The 20,000-nt window shown below is 40.1% G+C and overlaps 2 protein-coding genes across 2 annotated transcripts in view; both read right to left on the bottom strand.

Annotated features, from left to right (window-relative positions):
* The window catches only part of LOC137992304 (uncharacterized), a 22,297-nt gene extending 8,727 nt beyond the window's left edge, over positions 1 to 13,570 (bottom strand). Inside the window, exons 1-4 of the mRNA XM_068837569.1 lie at positions 12,589 to 13,570; positions 4,402 to 4,573; positions 2,659 to 2,917; positions 1,127 to 1,354 (exon numbers count right to left, since the gene is read on the bottom strand). Of these exons, the coding sequence (XP_068693670.1) occupies positions 1,127 to 1,354; positions 2,659 to 2,917; positions 4,402 to 4,573; positions 12,589 to 13,450 (1,521 nt within the window). The 5' untranslated portion in view covers positions 13,451 to 13,570. The remainder of the gene's footprint in view (positions 1 to 1,126; positions 1,355 to 2,658; positions 2,918 to 4,401; positions 4,574 to 12,588) is intronic.
* A 1,645-nt stretch (positions 13,571 to 15,215) lies between these two features.
* The window catches only part of LOC137992299 (DNA mismatch repair protein Msh3-like), a 29,457-nt gene continuing 24,672 nt past the window's right edge, over positions 15,216 to 20,000 (bottom strand). The window contains exons 21-23 of the mRNA XM_068837566.1: positions 17,948 to 18,076; positions 16,043 to 16,371; positions 15,216 to 15,803 (exon numbers count right to left, since the gene is read on the bottom strand). Coding sequence (XP_068693667.1) covers positions 15,710 to 15,803; positions 16,043 to 16,371; positions 17,948 to 18,076 — 552 coding nt within the window. The 3' untranslated portion in view covers positions 15,216 to 15,709. The remainder of the gene's footprint in view (positions 15,804 to 16,042; positions 16,372 to 17,947; positions 18,077 to 20,000) is intronic.

The following is a 20,000-nucleotide window of genomic DNA, read 5'->3' as shown; positions in this document are numbered from 1 at the left end:
CGATGAAGCTGGGGTGAAGAGCAAGAAATCTGCGTGCATCTAATTACTGGCATTTCTAACATATCTGGAGAAGTTGCCGGATATATAATACCTTAAATAACAATGACCACAACCAGGCTTTCTGAGCCCCCGAGACTGAGCACCCCCAGCAAACCATTGTTTTAACGAAAACCGCTGATCAGCAACCTGGTTCTGGTCATTGCTGTCTAAGGTCTTCCGCGGATATCTGTAGACGACAGGCAAAAAATGGGCTAAAATCAAACAAGTTACTTTGATTTTTGGCAAAACGCAAATTTCAGCCTGAGGTTAGCCGTTTGCCGTAAACGCGATCCTAAATCGCTTTAATCACGTCGGTAATGATTAGATTGACGTAACTAACTAGAGCTAGCGGTTTTCAATTCAGTGTCGCATGTAATTAGCAAATTACTTTGGTTTTGCATCACTTCACCCAGTGATAGCCTAGTGATTGGTTCAAAGTTCTTGCGCCACTTTTTCAACCAATCATAAGTGAAACCAAAACCAATGGTGGCTCGCGCGTACACATTTTCCCGCGCTATGTGTCGGCTGCGTGTAATTACTTCGAGTTTTGATTGGTTTACTGGATTTTCTCCGTCCTTTTTGATTGGCCAAAGTAATTACTTGGGTTTTGGTTTTACGACACTCATTTGAAAACCGCTCTGTCGCAAACCAGGAGCCCATGGCCATTAATAGCAACGCACTATATCCTTGAGTCAACCTTTGCGCGTATTTTTCTGTTCAGTTTAAAACTAACCCTTCAGCAGGAGATTCACATTTACACAATTTGCATAGATTGTTTTTGCTATTTTTGTCAACGTTGGACAATAACTTTATTCTGATTGGTCCTTCTAAACAGTGCGTGCAGAACCGAAGAGCTCGCGGCGTTCTAAAATTAGAAAGATACACGCAAAGGTTGACTCATAGGGCTTGTATGGGAGAGGCAAGCTCCCGCTCATGGTCAATGCGTCTCAGTATGTTACCACTACTTGCGTCGCTGATGAAAACCAACCTTAAGGTAGTAGCCCACCACACGTAACAGTAACGCCTACCTAGGCTATCCTAGAAAAAGATAGAATCTAACAGTTAAGACAGAATTATAAGATCGTACCATTCTAGCTTCTTCATACCAGCTTTGCATGGCTTTCCATCGCATGGGGCAATATTTTTCGGCTCCTTCAGGGGTCCGACATCGCTTATGCGCCTGCTCGTCTGATTCATTGGCGGGGAAATCTTCCTTATTGAAGTAATTGTCAGGAGAGTCTAGCTTGATTCTGAATTCTTTGATGGCTTCACTTTCATTTTGGTTTCCAGTGACGCTTTTAGCGATTTCGATAGCCTACGGAGAACCAATAGCAAATTTGATGATTTTCATCATTGAAGACAAAAATTAAATAATTTCTCCAGTCTGACAAAGAGAAATACGGGAAAAAATCCGGGCGCACCTAAGAAGACCCAGGACCTTCTGGTAACATTTGCGGATTGGGAGCCCAGAACATTTAAACTAAGTTCAGGGGATATACCTCCAATCCATTCTCTACTTCTGAATTAACAAATATCGTTCATTCCTAATTTTCTCTGAATTTACTATGATCGTAAATTTTTAAGACTGAAAGTAGATTATGGGAAATGGTCAAATATTCTTTTTAAAGACAACACAAGTGTATGGACATAGGACTCGAACCTGGGATTGCTGATTGATCCGTTACTTAACCACTTGACCACCACACCGCAAGCAGCTCAGGGACAGTATTTTAAACACTATTTGCTAATGCTGTAATAACACTCGGAAACAAACAATATTAAACACTGCAAAAGGTCGGTTACCAAACTTCACGACAAAACTAAACATTTTAAAATCAAATCTTATGCCTGATTAACCTAGCTTAGGCCTAATTACTCTTCAGCAATGATATTCTATGGGAGACTTAAATAACGTTTTTTTTTTTTGAGAGCATGGTGTCCTGATCCTCAGTGGTACAGCAGAAATAATAATTTTATGAAATTGCCAAAACACTGGCGATAGATTGTTGCTGATTTTTTCACTACTCCATGAAGACAGCAATCTCAACAAATATCACCGTACTCGTTCAGCAGGAAATACATTATATATTCCCTGACGGATTGTGCTTGGCGTAAATGAAAATCCGCCATTTTATCAATAAGCCGCGCTATTGCGCGTGCCAATGACGCACGAAATTATGCGCATAGGGTTGCGCAATGCAAAACCGGGGAATCACCTTAAGTATTTTCCCTATCAATTTAGGAAGCTATGGTGTGGATAAGTGTCTCACATGAGCACATAGAGACAGAGTTGCGAATTTGAGTTGGGGAATAGAGATCACAAAAAGATCACAAAAAGGCACCAAAAACGCAAGGATTCCGCAAGGAAATGGTTGAGAATTAATAAGGCGAATAATAGTCTCCCTCAGTAATAATAATAATAATGATATCGATAATGATTATGATGATGATGAGGAGGATTTCAGAGTCTAGTCTTCCAGTTCTCGTATTAAAGACTAGCTAGAAGACTAGACAGTGGTAACGATAATGTAGAGCTCTAAAGTGAAGAGAACTCTTAAGGAAGACTTTCAAAAGCCTAAAATGCTTTTGTTTGCTCAGCAGCGAAAACATTACTCTCACCTGCGGATACAATATCTTCAGTTGTTCATGTCCCAACTCATATACAGCATCAGGTTTCATGTTAGTTGTTGTAAAATATGGCATGATCATTTCGTATGCCTTTCTACCGTCCAACACGTCACCGGAAGAAAGCATTTTGATTGTTGGCCAAGATGTGTTTTCCTTGCCATCAACCCACACGTGATCCAATGGGAGACTGCCTAAACCGCTGGAAAAGTTACTTGGGACACAATAGCGATAATGGTCGGTGTCTAGGTACCTGTGTACATGGGAAACAAAAAAACATTTCCACAAAATGTTGTGTTCACGGATGGCTGTTTACTATATGCAAGTGGGACCCACTTGGTCTTCGGTTTGTTCGAATTCTAAACAAACTGGGATGAGTGTGCTCCCATTGCAATCTTTTGGCAAATTTTACCCGTAGAGACTGGAGCAAAGTTAGAAATGTTCATTACCTCTTCAGGTTTTTCAAACATGTTGGAAATTTAATTGCCTCAGATGAGCACACCCAGGCACATCAAAGTACATGTAGACTTACCATTAACATTCCAATCGAAATTTATGGAAATGTTTCTGAAAATGGTAAACAAACATGAGCCAAATCGCTAAGAAATTTAATACCAAGTTTACATGATGTGTTTTTCCTTCATTTCGTGTCCCCTACGACTCAGGAAATGTCATTCAGATAAGATAATAGAAAGAGTGCATGCACCACCCGCTCCAGTCTGCTAGAACAGTTAGCGCGGCAAAGCGAGCAGCACGATACCGGAATCCTTCCCCTGGAGCAACAACCGGCGTGAACTGGGGCTAGTATTCCGTCAAGTAAGGCAAAAAGTGCACCGGTGTGAACTCGCCCTTAGATGAAAGTCACCCCGGAATAACGTAAACAACTTTTAGGAAAGGAAAACAGTCTTGCAAGTAGCAACAACACAACATTTCTGTTACGTCACACATGCATAAATTAAACGAGGAAACGCATGGAGGATATGAATCTAAAAATACACTGTAACCAGTTGTTCGCTCTTAACCTCAACTATAGCATTAAAATAGCTTTAAACAACTGGAAACAATCAAACTTGTTGAGACTTTTTGATGAAAGCGTTATCACCCGAAATAAATAAATAAATAAATAAATAAATAAATTTCAGAACAGCTTATTTTTGTTTTCATATTTCCTGAGCGCAACCACTTTGAATAATTGTGACGTGTCACGGATGCCCTATTTTTATTATACAATACAGTATACAGTACACCTTATTCCAAAATGGCCGCCATTTTAGTATTCTTTTGTTTCCTTGCAAATTGGCCCTTTGAAACTCGCTTTCAAACGTAAAATTCAAAAGAATATTTATTCTTAAACGAGGCCGAAAGGGCCAATTTGTAATCAAACAAAAGAATACTAAACTTGCGGCCATTTTGAAATAAGGTGTACAGTTCTTCGTGTTAGAACAAAAGGGGCAACAGCAACACTTTATAATTATTCAAGATGTCGGTACCCGGGAAATTAATAATAATAATAATAATAATAATAATAATAATAATAATAATAATAATAATAATAATAATAATAATAAGCGATTCGAAAATGAAAAACTTATCTTTTTTTCTGATACAAACACCTTTTTTCATTTTGCGGAGAAATTGTTTGATCGCAAACATTATTTCCTCAGGTTTAATGTTATTCTTCAGTAAGAGTGGTAATTTCCTTTAATGATGAGCTCATCAGTCCCTATGCCAATTTACCTGAAGAGTTCGGTCATTGGTTTTCCCACATATTCCACCAGATACTCCTCCAGTGATTCCTTTACCGATTTTCCTTTGTGGTCGTTTTTCCAGCTGGTCTTCATTTCGGCGGTGATGTTTGAAAAGTAATCATCATTCAGGACTTTCTTGATGAAATCTTCTTCCAGGATGCCTGCAATTTAAAATTCAGAGATGACATTCTGAAAGGGTAAGTAAGCTGCGAAAGCGTCTTGCATAAACCTGTGCTTTCACTTCATTGGAGACTTCAAGATCTACAGCAGGAAGCCAACAAATCGTGATTAAAAGCAATTAGTTTACGTTTATTATTTTCCAGTACGTTCAACTTCTCAAAACCTGCCGAACTACCCAAACTGGGGGTAACAATGTTGAAACTGGGAACGAAAATTAAAGTCACCGATGAGTGCTCGCGTTTGTTTCATTTTGAATTGGAGATTTGGCAGATTCACGTTGTACGTTTGCAGTCGGAGAACGTGAAAGAAAGGTCCAAACGTCTCGACGTTTTCTGTCCGGTTTTCCGTCATTAAAGGCCCGGGAAAATGGCATTCAACATTTGCTTCAACACCCGCTCCATTTTATTGAACAGCGACATTAAAACCGTTTGCCCGCTCCACGAGTCCGTCCGTGAGCGGACGCCGTAAGGTACAAATAGCCTATTCAGTTTTTAGCTATTAGAACCCTACGGCTCATGTTCTCCTATGGGTCGATCCAAGGCTCTGAATCTACCCTTGATTTCGCGGTTATAGAGCATCTTGCTCTATCACCATTCTCCCCTCGGCTCGCTTGCGTGACTAAAGGCTAGCAGTCAAACTCTAACATTTTTCCCCATGTCGTTTGCCCAAAAGCTCGTTCAGTGAAATTACGTGTTTTCAAGATTCGAATAACGACACAGATTTTGTTTTCTTTATTTTCCCTCCCTTTATCGTATTCACAGGTCCTTAATTAAAAATCAAAACCAAGTCCGCCAGTCGTAATTAGGAATGATTGACAGCAGTAAAAGTCGAGCTTGACGCATCAAAGCATACTTAAATTCCAACGGGGTCATGTAAAATGCCGAAAAGGGTATCATGCCGAAAAGGGTACAGACGCATAAATTATGCCATTGTGCAACACTCACGTCATCGGATCAGCTTTGCGAGAGAAACGTGAGTAAGTTGTCGTGACCTTTGGGCTGTGAATGATATCGCTATATTTTGTACAATGCGTATTGCAAAGAAAGAACATGATTTGAACAACATTTGCAACAACGAGCTGTCCTGTTAGTCAAAAGACTAAAGCATAACTGGAAGAAATTGAAACAATTTTTGATTCTCTTTTTATCGCCTTGGTTTGTGGAGAAAAATTAACGTGTCTGGATGCCCTGCATACGGAATTGGAACTTTTTACTTTTTGGCCAACGTTGTTCATTAATTTGGATAATTGAAAAAGGAATACAAATCTGGGTAGTATTTTCACAAAGCTAGATACCTGGTAGTCCTAAATAGATTTAGTGATAGCCCTCGTTTGAATGATTACCTGTAAGCATGATACAGTATGAAAAAAGGAGCGCTCGTTGAGAGACTTTTAAAACCCTTTTTAATAGTACTCTGTCACTACCACGCTGAGTCAGAATTTTGTAAACAGTCGAGAACCTTGTGTGCACGGGCTCGAAAAAATCGTTCCCTGCACTGAATAGCTTTGTGTTTTTAAAGGAAGATATGTTTTTCTAAGAGCAATGAAATAAGATATTTGTTGAAAATTATCTTTCTTACAGTTGGTTGTCGAGTGTTCTGAACTAAAATATATATCAGCGACCAGATCAAAAAGATCTTAGCGGCTTAATTAAAAGGAAAACGCAATTAGGATACTAGTCAGAGTCAAGGAAAACAACGCAATGTCATAAATAGCTTATTCGAGCAGGTTCAGAAAGAGACAGCCAAAGGCTGTTGTGGACCTACTTACAAAGAATTTTGAATTCAAAGGGAGGCAAATAAGGCAAGCTTAAAAATACTTAAAGTAGACAAAATGCTCACAATGCATTCGTGTAAGTTAAGCTCGAAATAATTTTAAAGATAGGTAATTTCCTGGGATTTCTTTGTAATAATGGCAACTCCTCTATAAACTGAAAAGGGCCCGAAAAGAACTCATAACTCGTAACTTTATTTATACTCGAATCAATATTGGAGCTTGTTAGGCTCCTAGCATATACAGCTAATGTGTCGAGTGAGAAGTAAAAGTATTTGAGTCAAAAATCGGCTAAAGAATGAGCGGAGAATTTACACATTAGCTGTCGGGAACATTTTAATTTGAGAGACTATTCTGACAATCCTTCCTTTACTTACTTTCACTGCGCATCCAGTATTATTTTCGAAGACTCCCAATGTTGCGCAAAACTTAACGTTTTAGTGGGAAATTATTGTGTAACCTTGCAACGTTGAATAGGGAGGAAGGGGCCATATAAGTGAAGGTGAAACTATTTCTTTTGCCCTTTAAAAGAAGCGGGTTGAAATACAGGTGGTGCGGTTCATTTACATAACCTTCCCATGATTGTAGCTCTTTAATAGACCATTTTACAGTTGTGGCTAAGTTACCAGGCCCAGCAATGGAAGCGAGGCTGCCGGTGACCCTGTTTTGATACAAACCTTCATGCTTTTGTAATGTTAATATGGACTAATTAGCGTTACAACAACACAATTTACATGATAAAAGCAGTGAGGTCTGTATCAATGCAAGGTCACCGGCAGCCTCGCAGCCATTCATAGGCTTGGTCGCTGAGCAAACAACTGTAAAGTGGCCTATTCGTTATATTGTGGAGGACGTGGTTTCTTCCCCTCTCAGCAGAACGGCCAGCATGTCGTTTGCATCGCCATCGCAAGGCCACGGGACGTCAGCAAAGGAAATGAAATTTTTAGACCCGATAAAACACGTGCTGCGAGTTTTTTGAACGCCTTAAAAACATTCCACAAAGAACGTGTCCCTCTGGACTCAAAACAATAGTTCAAATGGGCCATTTCCGAGTTCCTGTTAGTCTCGGTTTCGAAGTGAGTCTTCGTGCTCAGCTATTGTAAGGGAAATGAGTTTGATTTGCATAAGAATACACAACGCATTAACATTTGAATGGTTGTGCACAAGGACTCGCTTTGAAACTGAAGCATACAGCAACTCGGAAATGGGCTAGTGCGAGAGGTGAATATTAGCATACAAGAAAAACAAGCTATGCCTCATTAGTATTCTTTATAATAAGAATACTAACGCGATCACGGCGCGCGTACTATCTGAGAGACACAATAAAACTATAAAATCTATTGACTCCATCTCCAACAGTGTTCGTTATTTGGGTTCCTGATTTGACTCCAACATGTTCACGTTGCCAAGAGATGTATCAAGGCTTTGTGTGGGTTGTATAAAATCCGCCAAAGTAGAAAATTCCTCAGACCTGAGTGAACGCACACAACTCGTCTGCCTTATTTCACATCCATTTGCCTTCTAGATGTATTTCGTGTACAGTTTAAGGTGGCTCAAACCAGTTTCAACACTTTCAAGAGACCTTGTTATTAGAAGGATTGATAAAGCAACACTTTATCATTAACAGCAATGTTGTGGTACCATGTAAAACATTAATTATTGCTGAAAAAGATGCAGTCAATCTTGTAACGTAACAAGTTACCATGGTAACAGGAAAGCCTTGCCAAAAAAACACCCTATTTTTGTCTTTAGTTGCTCATATCTGAAAAACGGACTCGGTGACCCCAATTTTTCATTGCACAAAAGTGACCAGCAGGCCAAGATGAAACTCTCTGCAAAAGTTTAAAAAATTCTGTGGAGCGGATTCAGAGCTATCTTAAACTTTCAATTATTTAAGGTGGCTCTGAATCTGCTCCACAGAATTTTTTCAACTTTACACAAAGTTTCATTCTGGCATGCTGGTTACATATCACAAATAAAAATGGGGGTCGCCCAGTTCGTTTTTGAGATATGAGCAGCTAACGCCAAAATAAGGGGTGATTTGCAGGGCCTTCCTGTTGCAAAGGTAACTTTTTACGTCACAAAAATGACCGAATCTTTTTCAACAATAACTGGTGTTTGACATGGTGCCATAACATTGCTGTGAAGTGATGAAATGTTGTAGTGTCAGTCCTTCTAATAAGAACGTTTCCGTCAAATGTTGAAACTGGTTTGAGCCACCTTAAAGTCCTTCTTTCAGTCTATTAACAATCAAGCTTAATCAATCGATCAATCAATCATTGATTTGATATATTTCAGCGCTCCGGTTACTACATTCCATTTTAGCTTATCGCCTACCGTCTTTTCCTATCGGGGTTTTCTTTTTGTGCCGAGACTTTGATCCCGGACGAATGTTACTCTATATTAATCAAGGTTAAAAACACACCTTTTTAAGTTTGGATATCGTTTGTTATGAAGTTATTTTTCATCAGTTCAATTCGCTCTGATGTATTAATTTTGATTATTGTGAATACGCGCGGCCATATAACAAACTGCCCTAAACGCGCCTTTTTGCGAGCCAGACGGTAAATGCGCAGGGCTGCAAATGCATTTGCCGCCCTGATTCTGATTGGCTGTAGACTATTAGTTTTTAAATATAAACTGTCTTTTTGATTATTGTAACAGTCTTTTTAAAAATAGATCATATCTGAGTTTTATTGTAAGGAAAATTACAGTGCAATGTAAATTGAGATATTGTTAGAGCGGTTTTCAATTGAGTGTCGAAAGTAATTAGGGAATTGCTTTGGTTTTGCATTACTTCACTCAGTGTTTAGTTCAAAGTTCTCGTGTCACTTTTTTAACCAATCAGAAGTGAAACCAAAACCAATCATAGTCTCATTTGAGGTTACTTCTTTCTCTTGTTGTTCTAAAACTGTCCTTAGGATACGCACTGTTCCCAACATGGTAGTTTTTCGCACTGCACCGATATTTACATCAACTTGTAACTTTTCCAACCATGTTTTAAGCTTTTTTGTCACAGAGCCAAGTGCACCAATCACAACCGGAACCACATTTACCGATCTCATCTGCCGGATCCTACCAATTTCTCTTTTCAGGTCCTGATATTTCTCTACTTTTTCAATTTCCATCTCGCTACATCTAACATCTAACATTTACACGCCTTGGAGTTTTCGCAATGTCTGCAAGGGACTGCCACATCAACTAACCCAACAAAGATTTGAAAGAATGTGACAGACCTGTACGGTCTCCCTTTTGTAGGTTTGTGGTTACAGATAAGTCAGATACCTTCAATTCACAGTTTTGCTTTAACGATCATGTCCTTGAGAGAATTACCCCTCTTGTATGATATTACAGGAGGTTCTTGAATAGGCTTTGACAGCAATGACTGGTTTTGAATAAAACTGCAGTTGAGCGCCACTATTGCTTGAAGATTTGACAATGCTAAGTTGTATGTTCTGACAAATGGTGGAATTTTCTCCGTGGCGTGTTCTTTAAGTGCCGACTCTCTTCTAGTGGTGATCTAGCACCCTTTTCGGCACGCCTTAAATTGGCTCTCCTTTCTCCACCTTTTCTACAATTCGCTTTACTTTGAGTTGTGTTACATCAGTGCTAGTCTCGTACCCTTTTCGGCACACCTTAAATTACGGTCTCGTTTGTCCACGTTTCCTATAATCCTTTTACTTTGAGTTGTGTCACATCAGTGCTAGTCTCGTACCCTTTTCGGCACACCTTAAATTACGGTCTCGTTTGTCCACCTTTTCTATAATCCTTTTACTTTGAGTTGTGTCACATCAGTGCTAGTCTCGTACCCTTTTCGGCACACCTTAAATTACGGTCTCGTTTGTCCACGTTTCCTATAATCCTTTTACTTTGAGTTGTGTTACATCAGTGCTAGTCTCGTACCCTTTTCGGCACACCTTAAATTACGGTCTCGTTTGTCCACCTTTTCTATAATCCTTTTACTTTGAGTTGTGTCACATCAGTGCTAGTCTCGTACCCTTTTCGGCACACTTTACATTACGGTCTCGTTTGTCCACGTTTCCTATAATCCTTTTACTTTGAGTTGTGTTACATCAGTGCTAGTCTCGTACCCTTTTCGGCACACCTTAAATTACGGTCTCGTTTGTCCACGTTTCCTATAATCCTTTTACTTTGAGTTGTGTTACATCAGTGCTAGTCTCGTACCCTTTTCGGCACACTTTACATTACGGTCTCGTTTGTCCACCTTTTCTATAATCCTTTTACTTTGAGTTGTGTCACATCAGTGCTAGTCTCGTACCCTTTTCGGCACACTTTACATTACGGTCTCGTTTGTCCACGTTTCCTATAATCCTTTTACTTTGAGTTGTGTTACATCAGTGCTAGTCTCGTACCCTTTTCGGCACGCCTTAAATTGCGCTCTCGTTTTCCACCTTTTCTATAATCCTTTTACTTTGAGTTGTGTCACGTCAGTGCTAGTCTCGTACCCTTTTCGGCACACCTTAAATTACGGTCTCGTTTGTCCACGTTTCCTATAATCCTTTTACTTTGAGTTGTGTCACATCAGTGCTAGTCTCGTACTTTTTCGGCACACCTTAAATTACGGTCTCGTTTGTCCACGTTTTCTATAATCCTTTTACTTTGAGTTGTGTCACGTCAGTGCTAGTCTCGTACCCTTTTCGGCACACCTTAAATTACGGTCTCGTTTGTCCACGTTTCCTATAATCCTTTTACTTTGAGTTGTGTCACATCAGTGCTAGTCTCGTACTTTTTCGGCACACCTTAAATTACGGTCTCGTTTGTCCACTTTTCCTATAATCCTTTTACTTTGAGTTGTGTCACATCAGTGCTAGTCTCGTACCCTTTTCGGCACGCCTTAAATTGCGCTCTCGTTTGTCCACCTTTTCTATAATTCCCTTTACTTTGAGATGTGTTACATCACTGAAACTCTCGTGCCCTTTTCGGCACGCCTTAAATTACGCTCTCCTTTCTCACCTTTTCTATAATTCCCTTTACATTGAGTTGTGTTGCATCAGTGCTAGTCTCGTACCCTTTTCGGCACACCTTAAACTACGCTCTCGTTTGTCCACCTTTTCTATAATTCCATTTACTTTGAGTTGTGTTACATCAGTGTTAGTCTCGTACTCTTTTCGGCACGCCTTAAATTACGCTCTCGTTTTTCCAATTTTTTTATAAGTCCATTTACTTTGAGTTTTGTTACATCAGTGCTAGTCTCGTACTCTTTTTGGCATGCCTTAAAATACGCTTTTGTTTTTCCAATTTTTCTATAATTCCATTTACGTTGGGGTTTTTTTTACATTAGCGTTAGTCTCGTACCCTTTTCGGGACGCCGTGAAATACGCTCTCTTTTGTCCACCTTTTCTATAGTTTCATTCACTTTGACTTGTGTTACATCAGTGCCAATCTGGCACCCTTTTCGGCATGCCTTAAAATACGCTGTCATTTGTCCAATTTCTTTTATTTACCCTGAGTTGTGTTACATCAGTGCTAGTCTCGCACCGTTTTAGCACGGCTTAAAATACGCTCTGATTTGTCCAATTTTTCTATAATGCCATTTACTGTGAGTTGTGTTACACCGGTACCAGTTTTAACCTCACACCTTTTTCGCCACGCATTATATAAAAGATGTAGCTACGGTGCCTCATATTGTTGCCGTTGTTTTGGTTAGCGCGCTCTCATGAGATTTGTGATAACACTGTTGAGAGTCTGTTTGCTTAGCTACGCTGAAGAACTCAGCTGAACTTTTAATATTGCACAGGATACGTTCTCGCCCTTGAGATTTTAAGGGGGTGCGTATATTTTTTCAAAAATGACAAAACAAAATATTGTTTCGCAAAGTTACAATTAATCACGATCCTTCAAGTATGATGTATTTTAAAACTGCCATTTGACGTATTTGCAATTTTTTCATTGCAAATGCTCGGCAAAAAAAATCCCTATTTTGAAATGGCAAAATTACAGTTTTGTTATGTATGTTTGTGATTGAAATGCATTATTTTCCCGTTGTCAACCCTTTACTGTTTTTTTTTCTTTCGTCTATTTCGCATGAAGCCGCGGAGGCGAAATCTTATACCATGTCACATTGTTAACAGCAGCACTTGAAACCATAGACAACCTGCTTGTTATCGTGTTGCATAATAGCATAATTTATGCGTCTGTACCCTTTTCGGCATGATACCCTTCTCGGCATTTTACACACGATGTCACAAAAATTTTGCCACTTACCTGTTTCCTTCTTTAAGGTGACCTGCAAGTAAGTCGCTTTTATTGCATCCCGTGAGGCTACACAGGCTTCTTGGCTGTAAACCATTCCGTAAGATTTCCCCAGTTCTAAGTTCTCTTTGTACCTCGTGATTCCCTCCTTGTGAGTTTTCAACTTGGTTTCCAACAACGAGACATCATCCAAACTCTCCGGCTTAAGACTCTTCAGCATGCCATTCAAATGCTTGCCAATCTGACACACATGTTGTCGGTGGCAGAAGATAGTTGGGCCCATCATCCAATGCCCTGTATAATAGTTCATATCGAACGGCTGTCCGAACGTAGTGTTAAGGTAATGTTTCAGTTGTGACAGCACTTTCCTTTCCCGTGTCTTGAGCTTATCAGAGTCAACTTTAATTTGTTCTATCTTACCGAGAAGTCTCCTAGCGGTGTCTGTGACTTGTTTGATATACTCCGGTGTTGGATTATACGCTGTGTATCTTTTCTTAACCTCGTCTCGAGTCGCATCTGGGTCAGTGGGCAACTGGAAAGGGTGGATGTCGTAGTAACTCTTCTTGGTTTGCAGAATAACTTCGTTCAATTTAATGCGTTTAGCTTCCTCGGAGTAATCACAGAAGGTTGAAGAAGACTTGTGACCCCCAATGTTTTCCCTCTGTTTGCTTCCTTCAGCCTTACAATCCTTCTTCTTGGATGACAGTGCAATTAAAACAATTCCCACCAGTATGACAATCAAAGCAACCACCGAAATTACAATCAACAGTATTTTTCCCTTCGAAAGACTGGAAAAGCGCGACTTGTTTTTAGGTTGGAATTTGATTTCGTCTTCGGCCACCATTTTACTTGTTTCTCCAGGTTTTTCATCCATCACGCAGCCTAAAAAGTAGTTTTCTAATTACTGAACACAGTATGCATAAAGATTAGCGCCTCAACGAATCGAAGGTCTATCAGTGAAACACTGGAAGATATAAATAAAGAGGCGGCTATCAACTGGAACGGGATTAACTTTGAATCACGCATAACATTATGGTTGACAGTAAAATAACGACCATGGATTGTACGGAAAACAGAAGAGGAAAGCAGAACGGAGAATGTAATAATGCAGAATTTGGACAATTTACGAATATGAAAATACTGCTCGTGAAATCCCGGACAATTTTTTCGCGTGTTGCCAATATGTCGTGTCACAAAAACACAATCTTTGCTGATCTCATTGTTTACATATTGTTTCATTAACATACGACCGACGGATAAGACATGATAAGAATACCCAAACTTTCACGATCTCTCGACGCTTAAAGATAAAAAGCTTCCCGCTTTTCCCATAAAAGGCCAAGCGGGATAGTCTGTACTTGGTAAAAAATTTTAAAGATTCAAATGAGTTTTGCCATTAGCCCTTCTGAAGACTTAGTGCACCTAACCCCAAAATATTTTTTTCGCTAAAATAAATCTTTGCACCTGTTCGAAACGCATTGCGGCCATTTTTTCCTTTTTCTATCAAATCCTGCCATTTTATAGGCTTCGAAAGTTGCGAAAATTCAAGCATCTTTTGTTCACGACCGAGTCAGAAGGGGAGTGGGTCTATTCCTGATTTGACGTCACATACTGATTTACATTGCATTAACTCTTTGTAAAAATGCATGCAACGTAGATTGTGACGTCAAATCAGGAATAGACCCACTCCCCTTCTGACTCGGTCGTAAACAAAAGATGCTTGGATTTTCGCAACTTTTGGAGCCTATAAAATGACAGGATTTGTTAGAAAAAGGAAAAAATGGACGCAATGCGTCTCGAACAGGTGCAAAGATTCATTTTAGCGAAAGAAATATTTTGGTTTTAGGTGCACTTTAAACTTTTAGAAGGCGGAAACAGGATTTGATACTGAGAGATCACACAATACACAGTACATATATATTTCCCGTTATGTGTAGTTAGGGACGGTACCTACTAATTCAAAGGTATTTTTGCCCCGATGTATGATTATGCAGAAAATGTAGATCTTAACAAGTGTTATTGAAATCCAAAAAGAAAATTGGAGGTAACCACGCATTTTTCAAAGATAATTCATGAACAATATTTGTATAAAGCTGTAAAATACAAAGCAATGTATGGCGTTCTTTCTCAAATTGAAGCTCAATTATCTCTAAAGAATGCATGGTTGCCCCTAATTTTCTTTTTGGATAATACCAAGAGTACTTACTAAGATCTACTATATCTGCATAGTTTTAAACCGTGGATACGGACATGATAAGACATCGAGAGACCGATTGGTGCGCACGCTCATACCAATTCATTCCACATTTGTGAAAACAAAAGAAATTTTGAATGGTTGTTGAAGCAAAGTTTAAATGATTTTAAACTCATTCAACATGGATTCAACTTCGTTTCAACACGGTTGAAAGGAGGGAGCAAATGATTTCAACTTTTTCGAACTGCAAACGCTTTTTTTTTTTTACAAACACTACCGATCATAAAGACATACTACGGCATACTGTTGGTGAGTGTGCATTGCTTTAAAGAGGGTGCGAGAAACAAACGGGGTTCGTCTTTGAAGAAACTGCTTTGCTGCGGGAGGCAGATGGCTGACGCAAGAAAAACTAGTTGATAACAGCCCTTGAACGGAGTGAATCGCTATGGCGAAGAAGTTGTCGATTTAATGTATCGTCTCGTTTGATAAGGAGCAGAAAACTGCTTTCGGTTTGAAGCATTACTTTACAAGAAGAAAGTTTTGGCTACCCTCCATTTACGCTACGTGGTTCTCTTAGATCTATCCGGGTGCTGAACTGTTATAAAATTTAAAGCGAAAATTGAAAATTTATTGTCGGATGGCTGGTCACGTCCTCCAAATAATCTCTAAGTTGGTTAATTCATGTGATTGTTAGGAAGAAACGGCGATAAACTGGTGCGGTGCCAGTGTATTTACCATTTACCGCATTTCTTTGTCGCGCTCTCGGCTCTTTTTTTTTCTTAGCAAGTTACTATCAGGTCTCTCCGGCCTTATAATGCAGTAATTGAACTTAAGACTTTCTTCTCAAGTATCTGCTATGCGAATTGTGCTGTCTTAATCAATGATAATCTCGCTTTAAGAGCTAAAGTCAGCTGTCTCAGGCCTTGGTGCCATCTCAGGTCAAATCTTTTCCATGGATATTCTGAGACGATTGATAGATTCACGCGTCACTTGCGAGCTTGAAAAGATCTCTTGAAAAGAAGTCTTGAGGCATCTGACAGAAAACAGAAAAATGTTATATTGACGATGATGATGATGATGATGAGAAAGAAGAGGAGGAGGATAAAAATGACAAATCGTGAAGGTGATGACAATGATACTGAGGCCGATGACGGATAACAAACATACACCTTTCCCTATTTCTAAATGCACAAATAAGCATTTAAACCACGAGATCAGAATTATGAGATATAACTTGAACTAAAAGAAAACAGGCTGGGAGTCGCTACATACCGTCTTGAGAGAACGGCACTCTCAAGTTCGTTCGACTTTTCAGCTGCCAAGTTGAGGATCTCTCTCGGGATCCCGGCCAAGCGAGCGACGTTCAGCCCATAGCTCCTTGCTGCGGCTCCACTGACCAAGTGATACAAGAACGTAACGGAACACATAGCCTTGCCATCGCCTACCTCCCCTCCCTCAGAACAACGTTTGGTATTTCCTTGATCTTGCTCCTCTTGTGACGTCATAAACGCCATATGGTTGTTGGTAACTTGGTTTGGGAAAATTGCTTCTAGTTCAGCGAGTGACGGGTAATGTGTTACAAACAAAGCGAGGCATGACACCTATTGGCGAAATCACAATTATTAATTCCCCGTCGGATGCTTTTTCAGGCAGGTTATTTTGCTGTTTCTTCAAGCAAGGAATGACAAATTTTGGTCACGCGTATCCTTACCCATGCCCAAATCTGCACGCATTAAAAGTAGTTCCCTTTCCGCAAGAGTGAGTTAGGCCCGGTTCAGACGCCGTCTGAATCAATTCAGAACGACAGGTCTGATTCGGATCGGCTAAGAAATTATTCCCGCCTGGTTTAGCCGGGCATTGCGGCTGTGGAGCGACTTTGATCCAGCCGCCTTACTTCACATGAGCCGAATTAAATGCAGAAATTATTACAACTTTGCAATTTTCTTCAGTCATAGTATGCCTCTGTGAATTAATTTCGGCGCAATTAAGTTCTGCGTCTGGGCCTTAGCTAAGAGTGTTCTTTTATTCTTATGGGTGGGTTCCTCAGCACAGTCACAAATAAGTCTACTTTTGGAATACAAGGAGGGGTTACGTTTTTGCAAACATTGTAGCACTTATATTTCAACAGACTTAACTATTGGAGTGTAATGCGAAGTGCTAGTTTACTACCCATATAGACTAATGTGAGCGTTAGCCCTACTAATGGAATTGGGCCCACACAAGTTCAGAGAAAAACTCTGACCAGGATGGGAATTGAACCCACGACCTTCGGGTTAGATCACCGCAGCTCTACTGACTGAGTTACAAGGTCAGACGGGAGCAGGCCGTGGTAACTGAAGATGTTAAAGTCACGGCAATGAACATGTACAAGTTCAAGGAAGGGTTACGTTTTTACAAACGTTGGCCGTGTAGCACTTATATTTCAACAGACTTAACTATTGGAGTGTAATGTGAAGTGCTAGTTTACTACCCATATAGACTAATGTGAGCGTTAGCCCTACTAATGAGAATTGGGCCCACACAAGTTCAGAGAAAAACTCTGACCAGGGTGGGAATAGAACCCACGACCTTCGCGTTAGATCACCGCTGCTCTACCGACTGAGCTACAAGGTCAAACGGGAGCAGATCGTGGGAATTTAAGATGTCAATGTCACGGCAATGAATTTGTTTTCAAAAACGTAACCACTCCTTGTACTTGTACGAATTCATTGCCGTGACATTGACATCTTAAATTCCCACGATCTGCTCCCGTTTGACCTTGTAGCTCAGTCGGTAGAGCAGCGGTGATCTAACCCGAAGGTCGTGGGTTCAATTCCCACCCTGGTTTTCTGTCAACTTTTGTGGGCCCAATTCCGTTAGTAGGGCTAACGCTCGCATGGTCTATATGGGTAGTAAACTAGCACTTCACGTTACACTCTAGTAGTTAAGTCTGTTGAAATGTAAGTGCTACACGGCCAACGTTTGCAAAAACGTAACCCCTCCTTGTACTTGTACGAATTCATTGCCCTGACAGTCACAGGCTAATTCACTCTTGACTTCCATAACTGCAGGAGCTGACAAAACCGCCAAACAAATCCATCATTCATAAAGGAAATGGCCACTTCAACATAATCAAGTTTGTACGGTGCTCGCTAGATCATTTTTTAGCAGCCCACCAACGGCACAGTGTTCAAATACCTCGCGTATGAAGTGATGAAGGGTAGCATGGGCGATAGCCGTGCCGTCATGGGTACTAGTCCCACGGCCCAACTCATCCAGGATGACCAGTGATTTTGGAGTGGCCTGAGCGATAATCTCAGATGTTTCCTGTTGGAAGAAAAATTATAATCAAATACCTTTTTACACAATACATAGTGTTATTTATCAAGACCAGCAGCCACCTTGGTGGAATGCAATGCAGCTCGATCGGTTTAGGGGAATACACCTTATTCCAAAATGGCCGCCATTTTAGTATTGTTTTGTTTCCTTGCAAATTGGCCCTCTTGACCTCGCTTTCAAACGTAAAATTCAAAAGAATATTTAAACTCGAACGAGGCCAAAAGGGCAAATTTGCAATCAAACAAAAGAATACTAAAATGGCAGCCATTTTGGAATAAGGTGTATAGTTTCGGACCCTACACTTTCTTTGCCAAGGGAAACTAACATGGCGGCCGTGACGTCACGCGAGAACCATTGTTTCATAGCAGAGCACCACGGGTAAGATTTTTTGGGAAATCTATTCATGCGAGAAATTTTGGTTAGTGCGTCAGCGTACGCCCACCCGCACGCACAGACTGTCGGGGTGGAGGTGGGGAAGCAAGACAGCCTCTGGGGACGGGAGTCTTGGCGGGAAATCGCAAGGCAGCGTTGCATTTGGCAACTCGTGTTTTTCTGGCGGAAAATCATATTAGTGACAGCAACGGAACGGGATAAAGAGCACGAAAGAGCACAAGAGAAGAGGAGACGAAATTTGAGAAATTTAAGCGAAGAAAGTCTCGACAGAGGCCGAGGAAGGAGAAGAAGAGAAAATTTCATTAAAGAATACCGTAAAGCTGACAGAAATAGAACGAGAGGCAAAACACTTATTTATAACGGTTAGCCTTCAGGTAACGTTTTCCTTCTTTATGCATGCCTCGCTGCCTCACATATTTTGTAAAACTCGCTAAAAAAACGAAGATGACCTGAAAACGTTTAGGCCATTTTCGAAATGTCAAATATTCAGCTTGATAGTGAGGTAGTGAGGACAAAAACAATAGAAACACGTTGAAATGAATGTGAAAAATATTTGCATATCATCCACTTTCCTTTGTCTTTGTCCTCTAAACCTCTCTTTCAAGCTGAATTTTAATATACTGAAAAAGGCCTTGTGTTGACAGAGAATCTAGCGTATTTCAACAACCATAAGCTTTTCGTGTGAAATGAATGTCCAGTCGTGAGCTGCTTTGTTTGACTGTCAAAATTGCTGTCGAGTAAGTGAATTTACTACTCTGTAGCTTGACTTTTTACTTACTAATATTTTTGCTGTTATTCTAAACTGAAGATTATCAGTCGAACGGAAAATGTTGTGAAAGAGCTTACGGTGGATGTAAGTTTCGTTTTAGTTGTTGATTAAAATTGTTGGTTATTGTATGCAAGGCTTGTATGTTTACTGCTGTCAACTCAGAGGTGTTTGATCACTGTAAACTGTATACACCAATGACGATTAATTTTGTACTTTATGCAGAAGCATAATTATTTTCATATACACTATATTGCTTTCTGGGCTTAGAAACGGGAGCTCCGCTTTTAGGCTTGGCTAAATATATTAATTATATACTACATTATTCAGTCCTTCACCTCTTTTGGCTTTGATAGCTTACTGGGTCAACCTCGTTCCCAGGGCTTGTCAACTCTCGGCGGTGAAAAGCCTGAATGTTGCTTTCTTCAAAACTTCTAAAGTTGCTGTTTACGTAACTGTGATGAACTGCAACTCTCGCTAATGTCAAGCTTTCTCAAGTCTTGAAATGAACCGCTTCGCAGTACAAGTGCACTAGTAACCCAGACATTCAAGCCTGAATTCTTTAGACTGGTTTCGCTGCTGCTAATTTTAAAGTAGAGCTCATATAATATACCATTTTCGAATTACCGCGGCTGAACTGGATCTAGCATGAAATGGAGGCTAATGCGGGCAAATCTTTTCAAATGCAAATTAATTTGCCCGCATGAACCTCCATTTCATGCTAGATCCCATCAAACCGTTAGAATACGAAAC

Source organism: Montipora foliosa, chromosome 2, assembly GCF_036669935.1.
Source record: "Montipora foliosa isolate CH-2021 chromosome 2, ASM3666993v2, whole genome shotgun sequence".
NCBI classification, from domain to species: Eukaryota; Metazoa; Cnidaria; class Anthozoa; order Scleractinia; family Acroporidae; genus Montipora; species Montipora foliosa.
This window is presented reverse-complemented; position numbering and strand designations above follow the sequence as displayed.